Source organism: Teleopsis dalmanni, chromosome 2 (genome assembly GCF_002237135.1).
Source record: "Teleopsis dalmanni isolate 2A chromosome 2, ASM223713v2, whole genome shotgun sequence".
Classification (NCBI taxonomy): Eukaryota; Metazoa; Arthropoda; class Insecta; order Diptera; family Diopsidae; genus Teleopsis; species Teleopsis dalmanni.
The window spans coordinates 140,538,031-140,552,723 of NC_051847.1; the positions used below are offsets into that span (position 1 = coordinate 140,538,031).

At 22.8% G+C, this 14,693-nt stretch overlaps 1 protein-coding gene across 1 annotated transcript; it reads left to right on the forward strand.

Annotated features, from left to right (window-relative positions):
• The first annotated feature begins 789 nt into the window (after positions 1 to 789).
• Positions 790 to 12,082, forward strand: LOC119679875. Its single transcript, XM_038092456.1, has 6 exons — positions 790 to 896; positions 2,002 to 2,152; positions 5,132 to 5,344; positions 8,990 to 9,059; positions 11,351 to 11,460; positions 11,963 to 12,082. The coding sequence occupies exons 2-6, from the start codon at positions 2,062 to 2,064 to the stop codon at positions 11,974 to 11,976; spliced, it is 498 nt and encodes a 165-aa protein (XP_037948384.1). The 5' UTR covers positions 790 to 896; positions 2,002 to 2,061; the 3' UTR covers positions 11,977 to 12,082.
• Positions 12,083 to 14,693: the final 2,611 nt, after the last annotated feature.

Genomic DNA, 14,693 nt, shown 5'->3' on the forward strand with positions numbered 1-14,693 from the left:
TTATTTATTATACGCAGTTTTGAATATAGTATGTATTAATTAAATTTTATTAAATGAACAAAATTGGAAAATTTTTCTTTGGAAGTTTTAATGTGGCCTTTCCAAACAGTTCAATGTTACGTTCAAGATCAAATATGACGTATTTGATTTGAATTTAATAACATCGAAACAATGTTTTTGTAGATAAAAATTAATATATTGTTCTACAAAATTTATTCATAGCACATAAATTATTATAATTTGTAGTATTATTATTTAAAAAAAAACTTTTTTCATCTCCTTTTCTTGTTTTAACCTAAAAAAGTTCGAAGAACGGATTTGGAAACAAAGAAAAATGTCTTCAAATAGAAAGACAAGACCAGTAAAATTTCAAAACAAAACAAATTCAAATTTCATAGCACAAAAATAAAAATATAGAAATGTATTTGGAAAAATTTTTTCATTTATTGTTTGGTTAAAAAAAAATTTGCAAAGTTGCTTGTGTTGGTGCATGATCTTGACAGAAAAAGCTTGAGCTTTTCTGTTACTAATACAACGTATCGAAATGCTTTTAGCATACAGAAAATAAAGGTATATATCGTGTCAGACATTTTAAAAGTTGGACTTTGGTGGCTTCTTGTAAAATTGTCATAATGTGTGTATGTGTGTATTTGTATGCTATAGAGGAGGAGTACATAACGCCTGCGATTACTTTGTTTAGTTAGAAGCTTACGTGTGCATATGTATGAGTTTGTTTATTAACAAACTGTTTTAAATGTGACAGAAAATCTACAACTACAAAGAAAATTTCAATTTTATGAAAGCGAACAAAATTGGTTAAGTTGATGCCGATCAGTTTGCAGTTTGAAAAAATTCTTCGTTGAGGATAGATCGCTATTTTTAGGAGTAAATAAAATGTAAGCAGCAATATTTAAAGATACAGATAAAAATTATGAAAAAAAATTGAAAATGCTTTAAATAAAATTTAGTGTTAAAACAAAAATATGCGAAAAAAACGTACCTTAATAAAAAAAAAGTATTTAAGTAATAATTACAATTTTAAATAAATTAATTAAATAAATAATTTCATGAATAATAAATGTAAAAAATTATATAGAAAAATTAATTGTATAATTATATAATAAAATGGTGCTAACATATATGTAAAATATAATGACTGGAAGTACTTTTGAAATAATTTTTTATGTTCTATACATTTTGTACATACTGCAAATTTTTTAGTTGAATAAATATTATATTAAACAAAATTAAATTTTTTTTGCCGAAAAGTGTTTTTATATGTTATGAAACAATATAAAGCATATCAAATGATCAAAATTTAATGTTCAAAAAATATATTCAATAAATTTGCATATTTAAAACTGTAAAATTGAACAATATTTGTGTTACGTGCCAAAAAATACGAAACATCTGACAAGAAATATCTTAAACTCTCATACATGCGGTGGAAATAAAAAAAAATAAAAACTATATCTCATAAAATCGGCATGTATTTGAATTTTTGCTGCTGTGATATATAAATTTAAAAATATATCTCTCAACATAATTCGGTGTGAATTGTGTGTTCAATTTGTGTGTGTGTGTGCTTTTGAAAATATTCAACTCAAGGACATTTAAAAATAACTTAAAAATTTAGCTCTGCGGAATATCTACAATTTGTAGTTCTTACTTTTGGATTTTCTATACCACAAGATTTTCTTAATTTTCTTAATTTTTTTTTATTAAGAATTTTGTTTTCAAAAAATTTCTGACGCAGTCAGCTAATGACAAATTTAGTGCTTTCCCAGTACTGACTTCCATATATTCCCTATATATATATATATATATATATATATATAAAAGAGTTAAATGTAATTAAATTATACAGTGTACATTAATATTCAAAAAAAATATCTATTCAATAAATTAGTAATACAGCAAGTTAATCAATAGTTTATTAATTTTTTACATACATAAAATAAATATAACATAATTAAATTTAATTTATATATATTTTTTCAGCGAACGAGACTAAACATCGAAACTTTCTTGTTATAAGCACAACACAAAAAAACGATCAAAATGTTCAAAAGCCATTTGGAAATGATCGGTCGTAATGAGACCCCCAGCAAAAAAGCAAAATTCTGGCAATCATACATCAGGTCCTTGAAAGGTAATTTTTTAAATCATTTAATTTTGTTATAAAAATTATTTAAGTATGTATATATGACCGTACATTTCAATGAGATAATATATTTTAATAAGGTTATATGTGTTTTGCATAGGTAAACTAAAATAAAAATCTATAAAATAAAAAATAGTAATAAAAAATATATAACTTCATAAAAAATGTATAAATTTTATTAAATAATACAAAATTTTGCAAAGTTAATGTTTAGTTTTAGTCACACTAATTTAAATTTTTTAAATTTAAATTTCGATTTGATTGAAATTGGAACTCCAAAAAATTTGTTTGTTTTTAATAAAACAAAATATTATTAAAAATTTAATTTTTACTACACAACAGAAAATAGAACTTTTTTTATAGCCTATAACTTTATGAAATAGTTATAATGATTTCACATAACTCATATCTTATATTAACTTAAAATATGAGTTATAAATATATATTTCGTAAATTTTTTTTTATATGACAATAGTTTATAAACTATTAAATAAATACAAAAAAATATTAAAAAAAAATTGATTTAAATACATTAAATTACATATACATAATACATTATATGATGCTAATTTGAAAGTTGTTTCTAATTAAAAACTCATAAATTATTTTGTGTATTCTTATTTATTAAAATTTTCGATATAAATTAAAATTCAATTATTTGCGTACTACATGTGTATATAGTTCTTTTTTCAATTATAAAATAAAATATAATTTTCTCTAGGTAAAATAAATATATTGCCAGATAATATTTAAAAGCAACTCAGACTATTTTAAATAAAAATTATTTTTTATAATTCATGTATAAGATAAAAAATGATACTCAACATTTTAAGGAAAAGTAAATGAGCACAAATATTTATACCAACTAAAAATTAAAAAAAAATTCATGATCCATTATAAAATACTTTGGCCAACGTACAAATATTTTTGGAAACATTTTTCAAAAATTTGATCATTTGTTTATATCTTAATATTAATTTTCTATATACAATACTGTATATAATTAACATACATTGTTTTTTTGGCATTTGTCCAATTAAAAACAAAATCAATGACGTGGATCTTAAAAATTTACGATTGATTTTTCTTTTCGATTTTTCGACTGGTATCATTCAATATTTTTATTTTTAGTAAATTAAAATAAATGTTGTTTAAAAATCAACGCCGTCAAAACTTTTAGTTAAAATAAATAATTTAATATATAATTGAAATATAAATTAAAAAAAATATATGTATATATGAATCAGAAACTCACAATTTATTCAATCGAAAAAAAAATACATATATGTATATGTATAAAATTTCTGTAAATGTAACTAGCAAGAGATGCACACAAAAACTGAACTCACGCGATTTCTTTGAAAATTCTTGAAAATCATAAGGTAAACCAAATCTACACTAAAGATTCGGTGTGACACAAATATTGAGTAATGTGAACAAATGTATAAATACGGGGGCTGTACTATAAATTGAATATACGGCATGAGACACATATAAAGTGATATAAAGAAATGCATAAATACGGAGGCTATATCATGAGTTAAGAAAGAATTTTTCTTCATATTCGCTTCTTTATATTTTTCTCTATCAGATACAGGTCTTACTTAATATCTACTGCGTGCTCTAAATATTTTAATTTCAATGCAATCTATACAAATACTTTTTTGCAGATATCTGAAAATCTATAAAATTTTTTGTGTGTAATCAAAAAGTTCTGGTAGAATATCTAATAGTTATTTTGTTATATATAATTATGTAAAAATTAAATAAATATTATAATTGAAGAATGACTTTAATTATTTATACCGAGGGCTTCTAAGTAAATGGTATAAAAATAGGAGATGATTTCAAGTACAATGAAAACCATGTACCCATTCCCAATATTAACTTTTAATTACTTAATATTCTGAAAACGGCTTCTAAATAGCTTGAGTCATATACAAATTTCAAGTTTATTAAAAATCTCTTAATGAAGGTTATTATAATTTAATGGGCTAAGATATTATCGTGATTTATAGATGAATAATAATTTTTTATTAAAGTTCAATATGGTTTGTGTTTAGTGTGTAGGTAATGTGTAGTTTTTATTAATATTTTCTCGTTTACTTATTAACGACAATACATGCAGTAATAGTTATTAATTTTCTATGCATTCATCTGGATATTCAATAACTATCATTAAATTATATGTTGATATAGTAACAAGAAGTGTATAAGGAAAAAAGCAGCAATGCATATGCAAACATTATGCACACAAAAAATAACAAATTTACAACAACGATGATGTTGTCTTGTGAACCTTAATTTATTGTATAGTAACATATGTTCTTACCTTTTCTCTGTTACAATATGTAACAATAAATAACAAATTTGCAACAACGACGAGGTTGTCTTATGTGAAGTTTGTTTGTAATACATAATAGTGCAAAAATCATTTAAGTAAGTAGAGTGCAATTATAAATTAATCGTTGCAAATAAATGATTGAAAGTAGAAGTTATATTACTTATAAGTTGAATTTGATTATATGTGAATAGAGATTTAAATCAACACGAAGATTGAAAATTTTGAGTCACCAATATTTGATATACAAAATATAATATATAACAACATACTATAGTCATATATATAATACATAAACAATAATACATACATAATTTGAAATGATCCACCCTTGAAAATAGAGGAAAAAATTTCAGCGAAACGTCGGGTAAAAAAAATAAAGTTCAGTAATCGACTACTCTTTATTTCTTTTTGTAAAAGTAATTAAAAACAACAACAACATTTTTTGTTTATATTTCTATTTTTTTTTGCAAGACGTTTTGCTGATATGCTGATTTATAACGTATCATAGTTATATATACATAAATATCGATTGAAAAATATAATATGTATATGAATAAAAAAATTTTTATAATAGCAATTATTTGATTTGTAAATAAATAATATTTAATTTTTCTTTTAAATAGGATCCGAAGATATTCGTGCCCATGAAGCACCAAGAGCTAGCCGGCCATACAGCTCATATTTGGACTCTCCCGCCACATACAGGAGCATTTTCGATGAGCCAGCCACTGCCAACCAACGTGTGCAATCTCATGGCTACAGATACTTGCCAGTGAGCAGAGATACCTATGGTTACTCTCCACGTGCCATCTATGATCATCATTACAGCAGAACTAGTAAGTGTCATTCATTTTAATTACTTTTTTTATATTTAAAATTATAATCAAGTAAAATTATAACATTCAGCTCTTCATAGTGCTTCTCATATAGCCTTTCTGATCATGGCATTAAATCAGTCAATTAATTAATATATTTGTTTGCATATATAGCAACTATTAGCATTTAATATAGTCATAACATTTAATGTTTTATGAATATAAAAAAAAATATAAAAAAATCAAAATATTTATTTAACTTTGTAGTCAAATTAAATTTATAGCTTTCTTTTTATATTTATTCATTTTATTTTAACATTATATAGTTATATATAAAATTATTTATCTATTGATTTTATTTATTCTTTTTACTGATTAGTTATAATTCTTATTAAACGTAGTCACTGGAGCTAAGTTTTAATCAAAATATATAAAAATAATAATTTTTTGCTGTTTTTTGTGTATTTATTATAATTAATAATTTTTAGTAAATTTTAATCTGAAATTAGTTTTTTGTAGTGTATATTTTTTGTAATTTAATCTTTATTTTATTTATTATATTCCTATCTCTTAGTTAAATATTAGCTGTCAGGACCTTTCAATTTATTATGATTTACTTTTATTTAATGTATATACATAATTGTAAGATATTTGTTTAAAATATTATTATTTGTAATTTTTTCTTATTTGTTGTTATATAATCAAACGAAGTTTAGTAATTAATTATTATTATTTACTACATTATAATTTATTATTTTATTACAGTTAATAAAAAAATTAGTCTTAATATAATTTACAACAAATATTATATTCAAAATTATTGAAATAAAATAGTTTAAAGTGGTCAAATATAAGTTTATAAGAGTCTGGAAAATTAATTAAAAAAGAGTTATTTTTTATTTATGTTATATAAGAATAATGCGAAACTAGTTACATATATTTCATCTATTATTATAGTATGCATGTTTTGACAGATTGTATACAGTGTGTATACACATATTCCTTCTTTTTCATTATATTTTAAGATTTTTATAAAAATACATTGTTAAACAAATTACGTCAATGAAAAGACATTTGCCAAAAATTATTCAATTCATATTTTTTGAAAAATATGCAGAGCTTTTGGATAGCTTTTCTTTCGATGAAACTAAATTACGTTAGCTATATACATATATAAATATGTATATACATACAAAATTGTATCTCTTAATTATTTAGAATATGGGGTTCATATCAAATGTCTTTGACCATTAAAATATGTTACGATATTTTTGTTCACTTCTTGTCAAAATATAACAACAATTTAGTATTAATCAGAATATTTTGTTAAATTTAAATTTAAAATTAAAACAAAGAGAATTTAAAAAAAAATTGTATGAACCAGATAGTTTACATAAATTTTTACTTATGACAGCATTATATGGTATTTAAGAACTTAATTTTACAATTTTTATAAAATTTATTTCATTATTTTTATATAAATATTAATCCATTTCTTCCATTTATTGTATTATGTATGTTATTAACTCAATAAGCCGTAAGCTAATTCTATATATAATTAAAACAAATTCGAAAAGGAAGATAAAAAAATAACTATACAAATCAATTAGCAATTTATTTCAATTTAAAAATTATTTAATATTGTAACCATAAAATAGTTTAATAAAGTGGATAAAAATCGAGAAGAGCGACATAGCGTTTGACGGATTATCGTAAAGAAATGATTGAAGTTTATTAGAGGAGACACAATTTTATTAAAGAAAGTTACCCACAATCATAAAATTATTTTGAGCTTCAGATATGTAAAATACATACATATATGCTCATTATTTGTCATCTAAAAATATTTTCTCTTTTTCAAATCTGCTAAAGACCCCTCAAAATTTTGCCTACTTACAAAAAAAAATAAAAACCCTTTTCTATAAAAGGTGAGCTGAATACGATATAAAAGAGTTCTATAGTCTTACTTTATAACTTAAAATTGTATTATGTTTGGTTTCATGAAAAATAAATTTTGAAACTAACGAATTTTTTCTCTTTCTCTAAAAATATTTCAGAAAAAGTATAAAAATATGTCAACGTTTGTGCCTATGAATAACAAAGCAAATATCTGTTTATTTTGAATCTTATATCAACTCAACAAAGCTCAACAAACTCAATATTATATATTATAGACCTCTATAAAAATATATATTTAGAAATGCTAATATTATATACAAGCAGTTTGTTCTACTCTTTATGTTTATTCGATAGAATTTTTTTATATAAAATTATATGCACTCACTCATAAGTAAAATTAAAAAAATTTATTTTATGTAGTTAAAAAATTGTTTATGTGTCTATAGTTTGCAAAATAGTATATATTTATATATATATATATATATTAAATATTTGCGAAAATTGTTATAGTATTGAATGTTTGTATTATAAAATATTGAATTGAAATAAATATTTAAATAAATTAAATAAATATATGCATTATATTGAATAAAGTGTGGAATTAAATTCTATTTATAAATAATGGCTTGAAAGTTTATTGCAGAAGGTACATAAATCATTTGCATATTATTTTTTGTTTTATTGCATAAAAATTAACTACATATTAATTTGATTTAATTAATATAAACTTTTTTAATACATTTAAGTGCTTATAAAACATTTTAATGTAAGGTACTCAAAAACATATTACGATATTCTTTTCAACACTATGAGTTACTCAAATAAACACAACATCCACATAATTATTCATATATACTTGAAATTACACTATATGCATTGTATGTGAGATTTAAATAGTTTACTTATTTAGAAATACGTAATTTGTTTCATGGAGAGCATATATTTAAAATACAACAAATGATACTATTATATATTAATACACATTCAATACAATATACAACAATTCAAATAATAAATTATATATTTTTAATGTTATAAGACTACATAATTATACTCGTATAGACACAATTACTTTTTCTTAATTACAAAATCAGGGTTCACTCCGAGTTAACTACATTTATTTCAGTCACTTATTTCAATCACTTATTAATTCATATTCACTTAAAAGAATAAAAATATTATTAAAATGTTTTAATTTAGTTCTCCAATTAATTAACTATTTTTACATTTTTATCCATAATATGCTATATTTAGCTTAAAAATTCACCAGCAATACTAAAAAATTTTTATTACTAACATTTTTGTAGAACTTTTCATTACTTTAGATTGCTTGAATTGATATTAAATATCATTGCTATTATTTTTTTTTTTGCTAATTAAACTTTTTTTCTTCTTTTTTAATATATTTTGTTGCATTTCTGTTTGAAACTGAAAAATACTTGCCAATGCTCCTACTTTTGGCTCAAACAATTGGGTCCCTACCGTACCTATTTCAACTGCCAACAATTGCTGCAATTTTGCATACCAAACGTACTGCAAATTGTTCTAAATAACAAAAATGTATGCTTTTAATATATACACATTTATATATACTATATAAATTCATCTTAATGCGAGACCTGCCAAGTGCTTTAATGCAAATTTTTCTTAACGCTGTAAGCATTCATGAGTTTTTATTGCATTTTTTAAATTGAAATGAATATTTTATTTAAAATTTAAACATTCTTTTATATAAACTGAATGTAATTAATTTTTATCTTTTCACAGTTCCAGCAAACTACGATGCAGAGAAGGCCTGGAATGATCATCTGAAGCGTATGCAAGAAATTGAACGCAGGTAATTACAATTGAAATAATACAATAAAAGCTAAATACTAGTAATATTAATATAGTTTTTGTAATATATATTAAGTAAAACTGATTAAGAATATGTTGCCTTTCTGCAGTTTATCATAATAAATGCTTAATCATGATAATCATACCAAGTGTTACGACATGTACTCGTTGTGCATGTGAATGCAAGTTAGTACCATACTTAACTTCTATATATGTATATATATAATAACATATTAAATAAATGTCCACTAAAATTTTAAAACTTGACATTTCGATCGTAGTTAAATCTAACGCCTATCGAGATTACACATATATTGAGGTGAAGAGAAAATGAAAAGAAATTTTCAGTATTATTAATATTAATATGTTAATGTTAATAAGATAAACTTTTACAAAAAAATGAGTGTTTTTTAATAACAGAAATCGCTGCCGATTTTCTGACTGTCTTTAATCACTTATATATCTGCTGCCTTTGGTAGAACTACACTCAAAAACAGATGTTTCAATTACAAATTTATAATAAATTCTATTCTGTTTTTTATATTTCATTCTGCTTTCTGTAAACCCGAAGATGTCATATATTACAACTATATACATATAAACAGTTTATTGTATTAATTAATTTACCCCACAAAATATGATAATAGTATAAAATAATGTTTATTGTTTTATCATATAAATAATTTATTATTCAATAGCAAAAAAAAATTTCTTGTTTTAATGATAATATATTTCATTATTTGAAATTTTTAATGGATTAATAATGAATAGGAAAAGCAATAGCTGAGTCATATACTTCAAGACATCTTAGTTATTTGTACACATCTTCAATTATTCATTGTTGCGATTATTTAAAAACTAAGGAAAAAATATCCAATATTTAGAAAGAAAAAACCAATGCTATCAGCTACTTGAAAATAATTAATTTGAAGTGGTCTTATTTTGTTTACATAGGTAAAAATTTAATTTTTTAATAGATATGTGAAACTACTTTAATTATTGTATTATTCAGCAATAAACTTTTTAATTTGCTAAGTTATATATATAATTATTAATTTCAAAAGGATAATCAGTTGAAAAATTATTTATTTAATTAACAATAGATTCTGCTGGATGTTCAAGTTTTTTTAAGAGTGATCTGTTCTGAATTGATTTTTATATACCTTTTTTAAATCTTACTCTAGTATCAAATCTCGTTTTCGCTTATTCCTGCTCTTTCTTTTGTACAGGAATATATAATCCTCAAACCACATCCTCACACTTACAGATCCAAGTTAATTTTTTGGTCAGAAAACATGCTTTTACAACTTGATACTCAAGCCCAAAAAGAGCAGACCGTCCCGCTTGAGTTTTAAATTTCTCTTTTTTTCTTTACAAAAACATAACATAATCTTTAAACTACATTTCTATTTATTTCTAGTGATGAGCATAAGAATTTCTTATTATAGTTAACTTGAATTCATGTACATAGAGTACCAAAATACTTTATGGTTGTGGTTTTTATGGCAAAAAATGGATGAAGTGAATGCTCCATCCACTATAAGAAAACTTCAAACTTATCAAAATATTATATTGAAATGTGTGCTAATAGCTCCATGGTATGTCAGAATTGTTTATATATACAAATGGCTTGAGATTTGAGAGTGCGCAAAAGTATATCAATGACACAGCACAGATTTTGTTTGATTCTGTCGATGCTCTCATTAATACATGAACTACACTCTCTTAAAACTTATGCGATATGGCAGTATTTAATCCTTTAGGATGATATTCTGGCGCAGCGAATCTTGGCTTCTTTGATATTCTCGGTTATACTTCTGTAAAATCATCTAAATTACTCATTATAATAATTCAATAGAGGTATAGTTATAGTGGATCACCCAAGTCTTCACAGAGACCATTAAGTAAAAATGCTTTAGACACTAGCTCGTGTTTCTTTAAGCAAAGATTTGCTTGTATTGTAATGTAGTCAAGTTATTTTAAGATTTTCATACTTATTGTTAGTCTCCAAGAGAAAAAAGCCAGTAAATGAATTCAATTTAAAAAAAAAAAAATAAACTAAAAGATGTTATATCCTATTTAGAAAATCTTATAATAAGAAAATGGATGTAGAACTTGAAGCCATTAAACTTTACATTGAAGTATGATAATTAAGTCAAAAAGTTTTTTATTTCCATTAAGTTTCTAGTACTTTAGTTTTATTATAATATTCATAAAGGCATAGAAGAAACTACTTATGATATACATAGTTTTTGCTTCATTATATAAATGCACTTATAATTTTACTTTAAGATATCCATCTCGTTATGGCCTTTACCTGAAGGACAAGCCATACACACCCAACGCACTTGTGCCTTTGGAATATGAACCAGAAGACAAGCTCCTTCAAGAACTCAACAAGGGTAAGGAATTGTAAAAAATTTTGTAAGCACAAAAGTAAAAACAAAATGCACAACAAGAACAAAAAATACACAACAACAACATGAAAGTATATTTTTAATATAAAACGATAAAATTTTTAAATTAAAAACAAAATTTAACGAATTTAAATTACAAAATTGTAAACACGAAATTTAACAGAAAAGAGAACAAACTAAGCTTTTCAAAGGAAAATAGCACATCCTCTTAAAAATAAAAAACAAACCATAAGAACAACAGAATTTTTTCAAATTCAAGAACAAAAAAAAAACAATCAAACAAAAGATAAAAATTTTGAAAAAAATAAAAAATTATAAATAAAGAAAAACTTTACTTATTTTTATTAGCATAATTAAATTAGTATGAAAACTTTGCATTCACATCACTGTGACAATGAGACACACATAATCTTCTCTGTTTTTGTAATGTTGTAAAAATTTTGTAAATGTTTTTCTATTTTATATTTTTTTTCTTCAATATTTCCAGCAATTAAAGTTTGAAGAAGTTTTTCAAAATCAACTATTAGATTCGCTTGGTATAACAAATACCGAAGTGAAATTAACACAGAAATTCTTTTGTTTGATACAATTTAAAGTTGATCTATCTATAATAGTACATATATATATACATATTCAGATATATGTATATAATGGTAATATATGTTGTCTTTAAATAAAAGCTATCAAAGTTTAAATAATGTATAAAATAATACTAAATTTTCGTTAAATGTTTCATAAAATGCATTATAAACATAAAGATATATAATTTTAACTTGTAATTTATTTAATTAAAAACTTTATAATATTTTAATTTAGAAAGTAATAATAAAAATACTGAAAAAACACAAAATATCGAGCTTTATTAAAATACATACAACAACAAAACATTTGTTTTTATTTCTTATGCATTAAAATAAAATTCATATAAAATCACATAAAATAATTAAGCTAATTTAAGTTGTGAAATGGGTGAAATTTTTAGAAATTTAAATTAAAAAAAAAAAATTTAAATACTTTTTTGATATTATAAAAAAGAATATTCACTCCGTTTTACAACAAACACCATCGTACTATCATTTACTACTTTCTTCTCTAATCACTTACTACTTATATTTAACAGTTGTATTATAGTACTACTACATATTTATATTTATAATTAAAAAATAATTAAACTAAAATACTGTACAGAAAAATGTATTAAGAAGTAAATATATGAAGAATATATATATATATGTGAAATCGGAATGAGCGTAACGCACGTAATGCATAAACAGGCGGAGTTTGCAGTTAATTGGACCGAATCAACATTGTAAGAGCATCTTTATAATGCAACAACTGCGTTATCTCATATTAACTAAAAATAGCAACTTCATTCAGAATTCGTTATAACATTTATTTATTTATTAATATAAAGCAGCAGTAATGAGCATTTGAAGTAACTAACTAAGTAGTAAAGACTTAGTTTCATAGCAGTTAGTTTATTAACTGTATATCCCTTGAAACATACACAACTACAATTAATAAAAAAACTTAATATAAACACTTAAACTTAGTTAAAATTAAAAATATTTTCAATAAAAAACATTTTTATTAATAAAAAAATCTAAATTTGTTTCTTTTTCAAGCTAAAACGAAGTATTTTGTATTTTGATACTTTGGGGCTGATTTTCCACAAATTTTTTGTTTAATTATTTAAAATTTATTTCTTAAACTAACTTCCAAATTTTCTAAAATTAATTTTTAATTTATTTCTATATTTAGTTATTTTTTTTTAATTTGTTGTAAAATTTTTTATTTATCTTTTGTCTTTACTAACAATGTGTTGTCCTGTAAATTCCCTCACTACTAAATCACATTCACTGTGTGGCGCCTGTAAATACTGCCATATTTCAAAAAATATTAATGATTATATGAAATATTTAACGAAAAAAAAATTATATAAAATTAATATTCATGTGTATTATGATTTTTAATAACAAATTATGTCTGTATATATGTGATATGTGTAAAATTTCAAAATTATATTCTAGTGGCAGTTCATGACAAATGCCTTTGCAGAATATACTTCAATTAAAATACTTACTGCAATAAGTGTTTGTCGTAAGAGTACACTTACAAATGTACTTTGTTGAATATTGTGATAAAAAATATTCTGTTTAGTGTTTGAAAAATTGTTGCTAATATTTATGTAAAAATAACAAAAAAAAATTTTAATTTTCATATTCGAAATGAAATGCATCAGATTCTTATGTATATAACAGATAGACAAAAAGGAATTATTAGTTTCATATATAAGGAATGATAATTATAATTATAATTACACTAATACGCCGGGTTAGAATGATAAAGTTAAAATTAATAAAACCGACCCAATAATGGAATAATAGGTATGGACTGAAATATAATTACTTAAATGAATATAATTCGATAAATCAACAACTTGTAACTTTTTATTAGTATTACTAAATCTTTGATTATATTACAAAAGTCAATCTGTATACCGAATACTAAAGAAACTACAGAAATAATTCTGTATTTAAAAGTTTAAGTAACTTATGTAGTACAATCAGTTCGTAACCTGCAGTACTGTAGATAGAGAAATAGTTCATGTTGTAGTCAGGTGACCTGCCAATCATAAGAGATTTTCTACTATTAGATTTAATTAGACATAGTCACTTTCTAGAGAAATAAACGTAAAGAAAAAGTTTTCATGTAAAGTAAAAGTATCCACAATTCTCGTAAGCTGGCAGTCTTGTATTCAAACGAGCACTGTATAAGTTAGAATACAATAAAATATTTAATATTTAAATGTAATATTTAATATTTAAATGTAATATTTAATATTTAAATGTCATATTTAATATTTAAATGTATTATAAAATATTTAATATTTTAGAGTAAAAATATTTAACACCTCTTATAAGGTACTGCAATTCTGGTTTCATTTTTTAATACTAAGTTAGTGAGAGTAGTAAATATAGAGTAAAAATTTTGATGTGATCTACAGTTTATGTAGTAAGCCAGAGCATAAGTTTTCGACTAATTATTGTATCCCAGCTTGCAATGGAAAAATATTTAACTTTTTGTATAAAGCATTACAATTCTATTAAAAACTTTTCAATCTTTCTAATCATAATTATAAAATTAGTTATTAGATAAATAAATACATTTTAGTTGCTGAAGATATTGGCAATATCTCCGGGTTAGAGTGACAAAGT